The sequence below is a fragment of the Neoarius graeffei genome, chromosome 5 (assembly GCF_027579695.1).
Source record: "Neoarius graeffei isolate fNeoGra1 chromosome 5, fNeoGra1.pri, whole genome shotgun sequence".
NCBI lineage: Eukaryota > Metazoa > Chordata > Actinopteri > Siluriformes > Ariidae > Neoarius > Neoarius graeffei.
The window spans coordinates 81,893,982-81,910,665 of NC_083573.1; the positions used below are offsets into that span (position 1 = coordinate 81,893,982).

Consider the following 16,684-nt stretch of genomic DNA (forward strand, 5'->3'; position numbering starts at 1 on the left):
ACTACACTACTGTATTGCATTTGAGTGGTTAAGGATTTATTTATTTATTTTTTTAATCAGGTTGAAAATCATTTTGTACATATCTAAAGAAAATTGCATCTGGTAGATTGGAGGTCACCCATTTCAGTCCTACAGGGACAAAATTTAGTGATTCAACTTTGAGGTAAATTAACAGGCTTAAAGCAAGTTATTGTACTCCCAAATGAATGTTAGGAATCAGTGTTGCAATTAGAAATCCATTAGATCACAATTAGCTTGTGTTTGTTGCATTTGTACAAATGGATATCTATTGGAGGTACAATTTATGTTACATGGTAAATTGTTTAAAGTTAATGGTGATAAAATACAATATTTGAGAAGAAGTGGGAGAGATTATGAGTTGGATATCATGTCCTTCCATGTGGCTTAATAAGTTTTACCATATTTTCAATTCTCTTTCATTGCCTAGCCTTCCCAAAATCTAACCATGGCATCAAACCTGATGCTCGTCATTTTACAAGGACCTTTTTTTCCCCATTGATCATTTATTCTTCATCTTCAGTAACCTCTTTATCCTGGTTAGGGTCACAGAATCAGGAGTCTATCCTTGGGAAATACTGGGTAAGGGGTAAAGGCAATATGGGCATCTTGCTACAGAATCTCTCGAGCAGCACAGGGTTATGGGATTTCCTCAAGAGCCTGATAGCAGTAGTCAAAGGAAGAACGCTTAAAACTAAAACCTTCCAGCACAAGCTCTGCGTCCATAGTGTTCATGCAGTGATAAACCCAGGAACCCTTCAGCTCCACTGTCCTTTGTACCTCTTCTGTGTGATAGACTTTTTTTCTCCTTTTGTTGTTTCCTTGATGTCATACTTTTTGAATATTTTAAGCTTCCTAAACACCAGGAAAAAGGTTTTTGAGGTGCCATCTGTTGCTCTGGCTGTTCTAATGAATCAGCATTCCCTTCAGCTGTCAAGAAAGAAATGCCTTGTAGAAACTGCTTGATGTCTTTTCCCGTCCCTTGAACAGTAAAAGCTACAAAAAAAGAGTCTTTGAAACATTTACAGGCTGTATTGTTATATGACCTGCAAACATCAGAACATGATTATTTAGAGATGAAGTGGGCTGAACTTGTGAAGGTGAAAGGTGTTGATGTAATTTGTTTATGAATGATTGTTAAGGTGGATTAAAATGATGAAAAGCTGAAAGCAGCTATTCAAATTGTTGATGCTTCCATTAAATTCTAGATTGAGCTGATACCAGAGCCTGACCCAGATGATGAAGGAACTAAAATAAGTGTAAGTAGATGTTTTTCATGGGTATTGCTTTTAAAAATGCAAATCAAATTATAAATCAATATGAATGATTGACAAATTGGATGCTATTTAAACCTTGCTGCCTGTTCCACAAACAGACAGTCAAGGTCCAAGGCAATGACATTTCCCACAAGCTTCAAATTGCACGGGTTAGCAAGAGTGATGAGGGCCTATATGAGTGCAGAGTCACTGATGCCAACTATGGAGAACTGAAGGAGTACAAGGTCCAGGCTTACCTAAAGGTCAATGCAACAGTCCGTAGAGGACTCATCAAGAAGACTTCACCTCTGCACCTGACGAATAAGAAGCCTCGTAAGAGCAGCTCAGCTTTAGGCCAAGACAGCAACGGTATGAACTCAGATCAACACTCCCAGTCTTCCTCTACCTCGCAGGCATCACAGTCGAAAACAGTCAAACACAGTGCTGGATCAGGTAAAAGTGGCTCCTGGCAGAGCTTTTGCATTCATTATATTATTTTTTTGTTGTTGTTCATATATATATATATATATATATATATATATATATATATATATATATATATATATATATATATATATAATTTATTTTGGCTTCCTAAAACCTCAAGAAATCATTACTTTAGCCTTAAAACAGCAGCTAAAATAAGATGAAACAGTCATTTCACTATTGTCAAACTCTGAATATTCAGGTATCTAAAGTATTTTTTTTTTAGCTGTGATTAAAGTTACATTTTATTATAGTAATTTTATCACATTTGGCAGACATCCTTATCCACACTTACAGAAGTGATTTATTATCTCTCTCAAAAAGCACATCATGCAAGTACAAATAGATCAGACTTCTGACAGCTAAATAATACTGTCAGCTAAAACTGTATTGGAAAGAAGTTAGTACATTCGTTCATCCATTATCCATAACCACTTATCCTGTGCAGGGTCGCAGGCAAGCTGGAGCCTATCCCAGCTGACTATGGGCGAGAGGCAGGGTACACCCTAAACAAGGCACCAGGTCATCACAGGGCTGACACATAGGGACAAATTCACACTCACACCTACGGTCAATTTAGAGCCACCAAATAACCTAACCTGCATGTATTTGGACTGTGGGGGAAGCCAGAGCACCCAGAGGAAACCTACACAGACACATGGAGAACATGCAAACTCCGCACAGAAAGGCCCCTGTTGGTAACTGGGCTTGAACCCAGAACCTTCTTGCTGTGAGGAGACAGTGCTAACCACTACACCACCATGCCGCCGAAGTTAGTACAACGAGTTAATAATTTTAATTTAGTGCTTGTTTAATCGCATACTGAAGAGGTCTTCAGTGTTTGTTTGAAGGTAGACAGTGATTCAGCTATTCAGACTGCAAGAAGAAGTTCATTCCACCACCTGGGTGCCAGGCCAGAGAAAAGTCATGATGCATGTCTTCCGTTTACCTTGAGGGATGATCAAGCAGTGCCGAGACTTTACCTTGTTTCATGATATATGGCAAATCTCTCAACTGCTAATTAAGTTTGATACATATTTTCCTGAATGCATCAGGCATGAAACTCTCATCTGAAGTAACAAGAAAAAATTAAATACTAGATTCATTAATAAATTCACATTCTAAATGTACAGTGGTGCTTGAAAGTTTGTGAACCCTTTATAATTTTCTATATTTCTGCATAAATATGACCTAAAACATCATCAGATTTTCACAGAAGTCCTAAAAGTAGATAAAGAGAACCCAGTTAAACAAATGAGACAAAAATATTATACTTGGTGACTTATTTACTGAGGAAAATGAGCCAATATTACATATCTGTGAGTGGCAAAAGTATGTGAACTTCTAGGATTAGCAGTTAATTTGAAGGTGAAATTAGAGTCAGGTGTTTTCAATCAATGGGATGACAATCAGGTGTGAGTGGGCACCCTGTTTTATTTAAAGAACAGGGATCTATCAAAGTCTAATCTGCACAACACATGTTTGTGGAAGTGTATCATGGCATGAACAAAGGAGATTTCTGAGGACCTCAGAAAAAGCGTTGTTGATGCTCATCAGGCTGGAAAAGGTTACAAAACCATCCCTAAAGAGTTTGGACTCCACCAATCCACAGTCAGACAGATTGTGTACAAATGGAGGAAATTCAAGACCATTGTTACCCTCCCCAGGAGTGGTCGACCAACAAAGATCACTCCAAGAGCAAGGTGTGTAGTAGTCAGCGAGGTCACAAAGGACCCCAGGGTAACTTCTAAGCAACTGAAGGCCTCTCTCACATTGGCTAATGTTAATGTTCATGAGTCCACCATCAGGAGAACACTGAACAACAATGGTGTTCATGGCAGGGTTGCAAGGAGAAAGCCACTGCTCTCCAAAAGAACATTGCTGCTCGTCTGCAGTTTGCTAAAGATCACGTGGACAAGCCAGAAGGCTACGGGAAAAATGTTTTGTGGACGGTTGAGACCAGAATAGAACTTTTTGATTTAAATGAGAAGTGTTATGTTTGGAGAAAGGAAACCACTGCATTCCAGCATAAGAACCTTATCCCATCTGTGAAACATGGTGGTGGTAGTATCATGGTTTGGGCCTGTTTTGCTGCATCTGAGCCAGGACGGCTTGCCATCATTGATGGAACAATGAATTCTGAATTATACCAGCGAATTCTAAAGGAAAATGTCAGGACATCTGTCCATGAACTGAATCTCAAGAGAAGGTGGGTCATGCAGCAAGACAATGACCCTAAGCACACAAGTCGTTCTACCAAAGAATGGTTAAAGAAGAATAAAGTTAATGTTTTGGAATGACCAAGTCAAAGTCCTGACCTTAATCCAATCGAAATGCTGTGGAAGGACCTGAAGTGAACAGTTCATGTGAGGAAACCCACCAACATCCCAGAGTTGAAGCTGTTCTGTATGGAGGAATGGGCTAAAATTCCTCCAAGCCGGTGTGCAGGACTGATCAACAGTTACCGGAAACGTTTAGTTGCAGTTACTGCTGCACAAGGGGGTCACACCAGATACTGAAAGCAAAGGTTCACATACTTTTGCCACTCACAAATATGTAATATTGGATCATTTTCCTCAATAAATAAGTGACCAAGTATAATATTTTTGTCTCATTTGTTTAACTGGGTTCTCTTTATCTACTTTTAGGACTTGTGTGAAAATCTGATGATGTTTTAGGTCATATTTATGCAGAAATATAGAAAATTCTGAAGGGTTCACAAACTTTCAAGCACCACTGTAACTTTTAAAACTTAATAGCTTTTGTAATTTGCTTCATATGAACTGCAGCAACTTATAATGGAATTTACTGGAGTTCTTGTAAAGAACTTTATAGGCCATTTCACCTGCCAGTAAAAGCCATACCTCTCTTCATCAGTTTGATAAAGTAGATATTGCATATGCGGAATAGTGCTTATCCTAATAGAAAATACATTTGAATCCTTTGAAACGCAAGACTATAAAAGTAAAAGTAGTAAAAGTTGTTATAGCCCTGTTTTATGAGACAACTGTTTTCTTTTTATAAATATCAACATTTATGTGCCTTCTATATTGATCCACAATTAGACTGACAATATTTTAGATTAAAACATTACAGCAAGTGTTTCAGCACTATGGTATGAAGGATCCTACAAGCTGACAAGCCAGGGTGAAAGGCCACTTGTGCATGCTGTCAGAGATGGCTGAAAGGTTGGAAGGGTATTTCAACATGGTGAGCAGCTCTACTCTAACAGAATATCTGATATTCACCTCAATCTTGCATGAAGCTGGGAGACAAGCTTCCCACTCTGTCTCACTCTCTCTCTCTCTCTCACACACACACACACACACACACACACGCAGAGTCTTATCTACAGAGTAAAAGAGAAGAAAATGATGATAAACATACCACTGTGCACTGAAAAGAAAAGAAAAAACAAAACAAACAAACAAAAAAAGCAAATGGAAATACCTCAAATGTTGTGTTGTCAAATTTAGCGTATTTGTTTTTATGAGGTAACAATAAACTACATATAAAATTATGAAGCTCATTGCTATACATGCTTACTAATTTCTTGAAATGTTCTTGGAGCATTCTGTAGGAAGATGATTTTCCTCATTTCTAACATCTAGGTTCTAGAAAGAGAACAAAATAATCTGCTAATAGAATAAGAAAAATTTAATCTAGAAATAATTTTTATAATTTTATATTTGGTTTGTTGCAATCTTATAATGTGAAATACTAGGTAACTTTGAGATATTTTTACTTGCTAAAATAAAAAAAAAATTGAGAATTTGAAATACCTTTATACTGGCTGTAGGATAAGCTTGGTGATATTAATCATAATCAATATCAAAAGTATAGACTAAAAGTTTAGCTCATTCAAAATTATCGCAAACTCCAATGCAGAGCTAGAATGCCTCAGGCACATTTATCTAACTACACCTCCACAGTAAGCCATCTATTAGATCAGCAAGCTCTAATTATAGGTCGTGATATTCTGACATGACTCTTGACTCTAGTTATAGCTAATTGATAGAACTGGTTATAAAAGTGCAGATGCAATGGGTGTTTGACAGCCTCAGAGAGCAAAAACAGCCAACAGGAATGATGTAACATTAGGTTACATTATTCTTGTCACAGAGTATCCTAGGGTGGAGATTTAGAGACAAAAGATTAATTATTCTCTATAAAGAGGAGACAGAAACCATGGGATGCTTCAGCCAACTGTGATTGCTTCTCAGCAAAGCTCCTGCTCAGTTGATCACCATGGGCCAAATGAAATCTGGCAAGGAGGAGCATGAGGTCACAAGCTTGTATCTCTTGCTTCTCTTCTTTCTATTCTCTGCTCCTTCCTGAGAGACTCCCTAGACACTCCTCCTCTCAAACAAGTACTTGGTTTAAAGGAAGAATCCAGTAAATGTCACAGTGATTTACCGAAAATTTCATTTTCCATTTCCTCAATGTTGCCTTTTTATTAGGGGTTTTATGACCACATATACATCTCTCTCTCTCTCTCTCTCTCTCTCACACACACACACACACACACACACACACACACACACACGTTCACCTTCTCTTCTGTACTTGGATTTGGTGCACCTCTTTTGATATTTTTACAATAATCTTGAGGATGCAATAAATCAACATATTGATACATCTATAAATCACTGACTCGTTCCTTATTCTCAATTAATGAGGTTCTCTTTTAATAAATGCATGCATTTTAATTGCCTGTACTTCATGTTGTGATTCTTCTGATGGAAATTCATGAATGGATGCTCCAGTTTATGAGTCCCATTACAATATCAATTAATTATCTCCCTCTTATATAAACTGATGGTTCATAAATTATCTCTTTACAAAACACGTTAATACAGTGGTGCTTGAAAGTTTGTGAACCCTTTAGAATTTTTTTATATTTCTGCATAAATATGACCTAAAACATCATCAGATTTTCACACAAGTACTAAAAGTAGATAAAGAAAACCCAGTTAAACAAATGAGACAAAAATATTATACTTGGTAATTTATTTATTGAGGAAAATGATCCAATATTACATATCTGTGAGTGGCAAAAGTATTTGAACGTCTAGAATTAGCAGTTAATTTGAAGGTGAGGTGTTTTCAATCAATGGGATGACAATCAGGTGTGAGTGGGCACCCTGTTTTATTTAAAGAACATGGATCTATCAAAGTCTGATCTTCACAACACATGTTTGTGGAAGTGTATCATGGCACGAACAAAGGAGATTTCTGAGGACCTCAGAAAAAGCATTGTTGATGCTCATCAGGCTGGAAAAGGTTACAAAACCATCTCTAAAGAGTTTGAACCCCACCAATCCACAGTCAGACAGATCATGTACAAATGGAGGAAATTCAAGACCATTGTTACCCTCCCCAGGAGTGGTCGACCAACAAAGATCACTCAAAGAGCAAGGTGTGTAATAGTCAGCAAGGTCACAAAGGACCCCAGAGTAACTTCTAAGCAACTGAAGGCTTCTCTCACATTGGCTAATGTTAAAGTTCATGAGTCCACCATCAGCAGAACACTGAACAACAATGCATGGCAGGGCTGCAAGGAGAAAGCCACTGCTCTCCAAAAAGAACATTGCTGCTTGTCTGTAGTTTGCTAAAGATCATGTGAACAAGCCAGAAGGCTATTGGCAAAATGTTTTGTGGATAGATGAGACCAAAATAGAACTTTTTGGTTTAAATGAGAAGCGTTATGTTTGGAGAAAGGAAAACACTGCATTCCAGCATAAGAACCTTATCCCATCTGTGAAACATGGTGGTGGTAGTATCATGGTTTGGGCCTGTTTTGCTGCATCTGGGCCAGGACGGCTTGCCATCATTTATGGAACAATAAATTCTAAATTATACCAGAGAATTCTAAAGGAAAATGTCAGGACATCTGTCCATGAACTGAATCTCAAGTGAAGGTGGGTCATGCAGCAAGACAACAATCCTAAGCACACAAGTTGTTCTACCAAAGAATGGTTAAAGAAGAATAAAGTTAATGTTTTGGAATGGTCAAGTCAACGTCCTGACCTTAATCCAATAGAAATGTAGTGGAAAGACCTGAAGCAAGCAGTTCATGTGAGGAAACCCACCAACATCCCAGAGTTAAAGCTGTTCTGTATGGAGGAATGGGCTAAAATTCCTCCAAGCTGCTGTGTGGGACTGATCAACAGTTACTGGAAACGTTTAGTTGCAGATATTGCTGCACAAGGGGGTCACACCAGATACTGAAAGCAAAGGTTCACATACTTTTGCCACTCACAGATATGTAATATTGGATCATTTTCCTCAATAAATAAATGACCAAGTATAATATTTTTGTCTCATTTGTTTAACTGGGTTCTCTTTATCTACTTTTAGGACTTGTGTGAAAATCTGATGATGTTTTAGGTCATATTTATGCAGAAATATCGAAAATTTTAAAGGGTTCACACACTTTCAAGCACCACTGTAGAACTGTGCAAACATACTTCAGTAGAACAGTTATATGTATTTGATGAATCCAGAAACAGTAAATTCTCCTAAATGTGTCTTTCACATTCACTTACTGCCCTTGAAAAGTTCAAAGATACCGAGGCTCAAAACTAACAATGAGAAACTGAGTCACTTAGGGTTTGCTGAAGAACTATAATTTTCAGCCTTCAACCTTGCTAACTTGAAGTAAAATATGGATGGGCACATTTCCTAACCTGCTGACACAATTTTCAATTCTCAGAGGGGAAAATAAAATAATATATAGTTTTTTTATATAGTGTATGTATATATACACTGAATATATATATATATATATATATATATATATATATATATATATATATATATATATATATATAATGTTTTAGGTCATATTTATGCAGAAACATAGAAAAGTCTAAACACAAGTCTAATCTGCGTTTAGAATTAACACAGATTTAACACATTTAGAATTAGACACACAAGTCTAATCTGACATGTGTTAGATTAGACTGCCTCTGCACTAGAGCACTACCAGAATTGCAGGATTGCTAGATGTTCAGATAGAGTTCCCAGCTCATAACAACATCTTATTTTGTGTAATTACAGTGGGGCAAAAAAGTATTTAGTCAGTCACCAATTGTGCAAGTTCTCCCACTTAAAAAGATGAGAGAGGCCTGTAATTTTCATCATAGGTATACCTCAACTATGAGAGACAAAATGAAAAAAAAAAAATCCAGAAAATCACATTGTCTGATTTTTAAAGAATTTATTTGCAAATTATGGTGGAAAATAAGTATTTGGTCAATAACAAAAGTTCATCTCAATACTTTGTTATATACCCTTTGTTGGCAATGACAGAGGTCAGACGTTTTCTGTAAGTCTTCACAAGGTTTTCACACACTGTTGCTGGTATTTTGACCCATTCCTCCATGCAGATCTCCTCTAGAGCAGTGATGTTTTGGGGCTGTTGCTGGGCAACACGGACTTTCAACTCCCTCCAAAGATTTTCTATGGGGTTGAGACCTGGAGACTGGCTAGGCCACTCCAGGACCTTGAAATGCTTCTTACGAAGCCACTCCTTCGTTGCCCGGGTGGTATGTTTGGGATCATTGTCATGCTGAAAGACCCAGCCACATTTCATCTTCAATGCCCTTGCTAATGGAAGGAGGTTTTCACTCAAAATCTCACGACACATAGCCCCATTCATTCTTTCCTTTACACGGATCAGTCGTCCTGGTCCCTTTGCAGAAAAACAGCCCCAAAGCATGATGTTTCCACCCCCATGCTTCACAGTAGGTATGGTGTTCTTTGGATGCAACTCAGCATTCTTTCTTCTCCAAACACGACAAGTTGAGTTTTTACCAAAAAGTTCTATTTTGGTTTCATCTGACCATATGACATTCTCCCAATCCTCTTCTGGATCATCCAAATGCTCTCTAGCAAACTTCAGACAGGCCTGGACATGTACTGGCTTAAGCAGGGGGACACGTCTGGCACTGCAGGATTTGAGTCCCTGGTCGCGTAGTGTGTTACTGATGGTAGCCTTTGTTACTTTGGTCCCAGCTCTCTGCAGGTCATTCACTAGGTCCCCCCGTGTGGTTCTGGGATTTTTGCTCACCGTTCTTGTGATCATTTTGACCCCACGGGGTGGAGCCCCAGATCGAGGGAGATTATCAGTGGTCTTGTATGTCTTCCATTTTCTAATAATTGCTCCCACAGTTGATTTCTTCACACCAAGCTGCTTACCTATTGCAGATTCAGTCTTCCCAGCCTGGTGCAGGTCTACAATTTTGTTTCTGGTGTCCTTTGACAGCTTTTTGGTCTTGGCCATAGTGGAGTTTGGAGTGTGACTGTTTGAGGTTGTGGACAGGTGTCTTTTATACTGATAACAAGTTCAAACAGGTGCCATTAATACAGGTAACGAGTGGAGGACAGAGGAGCCTCTTAAAGAAGAAGTTACAGGTCTGTGAGAGCCAGAAATCTTGCTTCTTTGTAGGTGACCAAATACTTATTTTACTGAGGAATTTACCAGTTAATTCATTAAAAATCCTACAATGTGATTTCCTGGATTCTTTCCCCCCATTCTGTCTCTCATAGTTGAAGTGTACCTATGATGAAAATTACAGGCCTCTCTCATCTTTTTAAGTGGAAGAACTTGCACAATTGGTGGCTGACTAAATACTTTTTTGCCCCACTGTAGCTGTAGAAATAGGCATCAGAACTCAGGCCTTTCTGTGATTCCACAATATGTTTATTTAAATTTATTGGTTTCTAGTTATAACAAGATCTATGACTGGCAAAATGCATGTGCTTCATGATAAGTTGTGAATGCTGACTTGGATGATACCCATGATTCACTGTTTACTGTTTGCTCTGTCAGCTTTAGGATAACAAATGTGCCTGTAATTTCTTCTCCAGGTACCAGGATAGATACAAGCTATGGACTCACTCTCCTGCTTTTTGCTAGTGTTTGTGTGAGGGGAGCCTTGCTATAGTCTATGCCTTGTTCCCCCCCTTCACTGTTCTTTTAAAGCCAAGACAAAAATCATCTCCTATTTCCACAGCACGGACACCACCGTTGCCCCATTTTTTGCACCCAATGTTATAATGATCTATACCAGAATCACTTTTGGTCAAAAACACAAGGCCTAGAGCATAAGACTGTATCCTTGGACATGTATTTGGTGACCCTGATATAAAAATTGAATGGACATGAACTAATTATGGACTTATCTCTCATCCAGATATTATTAATAATTTGGTTGTATTTTCTTTCTGTTCATATCCAGTTGTGAATTTCATATAAGATGCTCTAAAGCCTGGAAAGAATTTATATTTGTGTATTATATAAATATAAATACAGATACATATATAATGATATGATTTTGAACCTTCTTGGACTTTGTACAGCTTGCATCCATCCTGGATTATTAGGTGTTCAAGGACACTGAAGTAAATGTGAATATAACAGCATTCTCATTTAAGTAAATATTGTGGCTGGATAGGAGTTCTACTTAACTATGTGATGTTCTGCAATGTTTAATCTGCTTTGAAGTTTCCTGATTTTGTTTTATGCAGATTGTTCGTACTCAAATGTCCATGCTATTCCTTTGTTGTTGTTGTAGGGTTTTCATTTTGATTTACTTTTCATTTTTTCTTTTTTTATTTTGCATAATAAATGTGAGCTTATTTATGTTATCAACCTGTTAGTCTTGGTTTGTCTTCAAGGACAACAAAACTTTTTTTTTTTTTTTTTTTATATACATCATGTGCATGTCTAAAAAAATCATGCCAGGACATGTACTAATTCGCTGATAAATAACTCAGAAAATACCAACCTCTTTTTATATTGCATGAAAGGTTTCTCTTCTTTTAAGGAAGGAGAAAATATGACAGGAAATACTCCAGTCAATGTCTGTAGACCTATGGATATCTTATTGTCTTATTGACTAAAGATGCTTAAGTGCATGTGTGTTTTGGTATTTCATCCTATTTCCACCAACTGGAGTGTGATGTGATGATATTCTTTTTGATATTCTAAGCATACCCTCATTTCCACAAAGTCTTGACCATCTGCCTTTCTGCTTCAAACTCCATTACATTTGACCATTGAACTTCCATCATGGCTAGCCAGTTGATATTTGATTATTCCCCCTCTCCTAGAGGATTTGACTTCATAACATTTACAATGGATCTACCATTATAGCATAACATACCATAAAATGTCTAAATTATACTGCACAATTGGAGGGGACCAGAAAAGTCATAGTGTATCAAGAATGTCTCTTTTAGATATTTAGCTCATCCATTACTCATCCATTAGCTCATCTACTTTTCCCCATCAATGTACCAAAATACATGGGTCCTTTTTTTTCAGCATGCTACTTTACATAACATGCTAATAATTTGTAAGATCATTAAACATTATATATGTTTTACAGTCAAACACTAACTTAAACCAATACACCATCTACTAAGTTCCTGGCATTTTAAAATTTTTAAGATTGACCTCATGAGGAAGTTAAGATTTGTAAACAAATAATTCAGACAAGATGACACCTCTGAATAAACTTCATAAATGCATCTGGACATGACCTTTCCCATTGTCATCATTTTGCAGTGTACCCCCGTGTACATTCTGTGCTCAGTTCATACAATGAATTCCACATCATTGTCTTTGGGAACATTTAGGTTCAGTTTGAGTTCAGTTTATGAAGCAAAGGCTCTTGTGTACCTTCTAAAAACAAACCAATTATTTTGTAAATGCCTATGAGAAGGTATTTTGAATGAGATTCAGACTTGTACAACTGGCATCTACATCTGTTTAGTGTCTTTGTAAAAGCCACAGTAAATTACATAAACAGAATGATTGTCTTCAATTATTTCAGCAACATTAAAGTGTGTTCTCTGCAATGCTGTCCGTGATTTATAAAGATGGTTCCTGCAAAGGCTTTACAGCTCCATAACCTCTGGGTTTTCAGATTTTGCCTACATCTATCTCAGTGGCGGCTGGTAGTCTTTCAAACAGGGGAGGCTGGTCGGTTACGATATTTCCAGATTTTAAAAGAAAAAAGAAAAAACACATCAATTTTGCCCATACTCTTGCCTCTGATCTGGCTGATTGTTGGCAGGGTCACAAACTGTGAAATAACAGATTCTTTTGGCCCATTAGCCTACTGTCCAATATACATGATGGTGGTGTATATTGGATACATGATGGTGGTCCCTTTTAATCCAGGTCTGTAGTGTGAAATGTTCTCAGCTGTGTTTTTGTTTAAAAATGTTTTCCAAATTGTAGCTGTGTTTAATTCATATCCAGAAAAATATATATTCCAATATAATATACTCAGCATAAACATTTTAAATAGATTCTATATTTTTGGTCCATCCATGACATATTACTAAAGTAGCCTATTTATTGTTGTTGATGTGGGTCACTTGCTGTTAGCCAATTCACTTTCTCGTACCAGAAGAGCTGAAAGGAACAAGTATTATTCCCTACCTTTTTCACCAAGTCAATTTGAGGTGTTGGTCTACCCTGCTCTTTAATTTTTTTCCTTGAAAGGAAGACTGGCAAATGGCTTCGCCAAAATTAAATCAGCAATGCTTGGCATCCGTGTGCAGCTTTCTTGCTAGCTGACTAGCCCCCTCAAGTTCAAGTTCAGTCACTCAAATAAATGAAATTTCTGGAACTAAGATGGCAAACTTGACAACACTATATTTACACTTTATTTACAATGAAAATATATACAAACTAAAAAAGCTGGTAGAAACTGTATGTAATGAATGAAATCGAAATGTAAGCTGATCTCTTACAATACACCACAGCATTTGCAAATCCGCATGGGACTGAACTGAGATTCACCGCTGCCTGTCTATATTTGAAACAAGCTGTCAATCAAAGAAAATATCCGGCCGCTTTCACCAATCACCAGTCTCCTCGCGGAAACTGCCATGTCCCTCCCACTGTGAGGCTGGGAGTCCGTGGGGCGGGCGTTTTCGCAGTATTTTGTCCAATAACCGTCTTGCATTTTGAGATTGAAAAGCACATAGCTCCCAAATGCCATTGAAGTCCACTGAGGCTGGGAGTCCATGGGCGGGCGTTTTCGCAGTATTTGTCCAATAATCGTCTTGCATTTTGAGATTGAAAAATGCATAGCTCCCAAATGCCATTGAAGTCCACTGAGGGTGGGAGTCCGTGGGCGGGTGTTTTCGCAGTATTTGTCCAATAATCGTCTTGCATTTTGAGATTGAAAAGCACATAGCTCCCAAATGCCATTGAAGTCCACTGAGGGTGGGAGTCCGTGGGCGGGCGTTTTCGCAGTATTTGTCCAATAACCGTCTTGCATTTTGAGACTGAAAAGCGCATAGCTCCCAAATGCCATTGAAGTCCACTGAGGCTGGGCTGCATCGCGCTGTCACGAGGGGGAAAAACTCACGCACACATTAGGCGAACTGGGGAAAGTTATAAGGGAATGATTTCGCACTGTAGTTGGGTTGAGCACATATATTTCTATGATTCTGGATCTGAAATAGCAATGTTATAAGGTCAGCTATAACATAAGCCTAGCGCAATTCATCCTACATGATGTTCATCATTTTTAGAGGAGGCTGAGCCTCCCTCGTTGTCTTAGAGCAATCGCCCGTGATCTATCTAATACTACTGTCTTTATGCCCAAAAGGAGTGGTGCATGTACTGGAAAATGTGTGGGTTGTATTGAGACACCCCATACTGTCCATTAGGGCTCCACTTGACATCGGGGTCATCATGTTACAGAATGCAATTATTCACATGAATGGATGAAGCACACTCCACACACACACACACACACACACACACACAATACAATTACCAGAATATTTTGACTGCTAAAACTATTAGCTTTTGTATAAAATGTAAGTGATCCACTGTATATTCAGTTGTTATATTGACTACTTGGATATTAAAAGCTGCCTCCAGATCTTTCTTAGCCATTTTAAGTGAAACCTGCTATGACAGTTTCCTGTCAAGTTTTCCATTTTACCAGTTTCACTTACATTGCATACTGACCTAGACTATTACACACTCATACAGCAAACCCTTATTAATGAATGTACATATAACCCTTGAGTAAAAAAAAAAAACGACAAAAAAAAAACAACCTGTATTAAATAGAAACTCAACTGATCCCACACATTGTTAATTGAGCTTGTGTCTGCCAAAGGAATCAGACATTTTGTGACAAAAACTAACAATATTTTTTTTAAACAATGGGAGAGGGAGCCTTCTCTTTTCCAACATCTCAACCAATTATAGAGACTTTTGATTTTGACAGAGATCTTGTAATTCAGTGGCAGTCCTGAAGAAATGAGCATGTCACTTTTCATCTGATCTTTATTTTGTTGAGGGGAGAGAGATAAAAAGCCACTTGAAATTCACATTTGATATTTGTGAGTGCCGGCGTCATTGGGTTTGTGTAATCAGTGGGACTGGAAAAACCAGGGCAAAGGGAGATTGGCAAAGTGTGAAACAGGACTGGGGGGTGTCCTAGGGTCTCTGTTTGTTAATTTGGTCAACATTGCATGGTTATTTGTGTGGAAATGAGCAGCCCCTTTCCCCTGGCACTTTCACTGGGGTTCTGGCTCCCCTTCAGCTCTGTGCAGATATGAGCTAGTGGGATATTGCAGCATGAATAAATCAACACAGTATGCATGACACCCCCCCCCCCCCAAAAAAAAAAAAAAAGCTTTTTTAATCTGTTGTAGGGTTTTATGGTATTTCTGCCATTTTAACCCCAGATATTAGCTTTTCTATATATTTGAAATGATATTGTGGACTGCCAGAAGTCATGGCTATGCAACCATAATGCAGCCTTTATCATCTACAGCTGAAATTAGATATCCTGTCTAGATCCCTCAGTTCAAGTTGATTTGGTACTCTTTGAAGTTTAACCCCCCCCCCCCCACACACACACACACACACACATTCAGAGTCATTCTTTTTATTTGTATTTGATATCCTAAAGTACAAGTTACGAAGAAAAAATGTTCCTATGTTCATGATAATGCCACAGTTACAAAAATAGCCATAATAGCATCATGCTGGTGAGAATGGGTGGGGCACTGCTTATTTATTTATTTATTTATTTAGTGACCACTGTAACATGGTCCTTTTGGGCTACTCTGTGAAGCACAGTGACATTTTAATAATGACATGCAATTAGATTTTGCTTACATTAGTCATTGATATTTTACTGGTCAATACTGTATAACCCACTGTCTGACAGAGTTTCCTTTTTTTTTTTTTTGTCTTATTTTGTGCCAAGATCTATCAGAGAGGCTCAGGATGTTCATACTGCCGAATTACTCATTTTTATTAGGACAACATAATTGTTGAGTCTGGTATTATTTTTTAAAGATATTTTGTTCATTGCATTAAATCTCTGTAGTGTTTGTTTGTTTTTTGTTTGTTTGTTTTGTTTTTTCCTGATAAAATAATTAGGTCAGTTGTATTTATTTAGTAACTGGGTGAAGTACAATATTTGCTGAAGTGGGGTGACATAAAATAAATAAATAAATAAATAAATAAATCCTCAAAAATGCACAGCTGATGTCAGGAACATACCATTTTGACTTTTTTTTTTTCTGTGCAGTGGTCCCAGGTGGCCAGAAATGTGAGCACAATTTTGGACCAAAGTAGGTTTGAAAATACCATTGGGCTCCCAAGTGGCACAACAGAAAAGTGAGTTAAAAATCAAGTGATGCCAGATCTGTGGATGGGAGCTCTCTGGCAGGTGGGATGGCACATACAATCTCCCTTGTAATTCAAAGTGACATTAGTCAATCATGGGTGCCTGTGCATGTATGCAGGAAAGGGTTATAGTGCTTTCCTCTTTGTTATGCTGTCTTGTGACACAACATAAGCAGTAGTTTTTAAAAGATGTGGTTGGCTAGCCTCACATGTCTTGGAGTAAGTATGTGTTAGCCTT

The 16,684-nt window shown here is 37.9% G+C and overlaps 1 protein-coding gene across 1 annotated transcript in view; it reads left to right on the forward strand.

Annotated features, from left to right (window-relative positions):
- The window catches only part of vstm2a (V-set and transmembrane domain containing 2A), a 64,681-nt gene extending 53,970 nt beyond the window's left edge, over positions 1–10,711 (forward strand). Inside the window, exons 3-5 of the mRNA XM_060920713.1 lie at positions 1,227–1,277; positions 1,394–1,727; positions 10,635–10,711. Of these exons, the coding sequence (XP_060776696.1) occupies positions 1,227–1,277; positions 1,394–1,727; positions 10,635–10,711 (462 nt within the window). The remainder of the gene's footprint in view (positions 1–1,226; positions 1,278–1,393; positions 1,728–10,634) is intronic.
- The last annotated feature ends 5,973 nt before the right edge of the window (positions 10,712–16,684 follow it).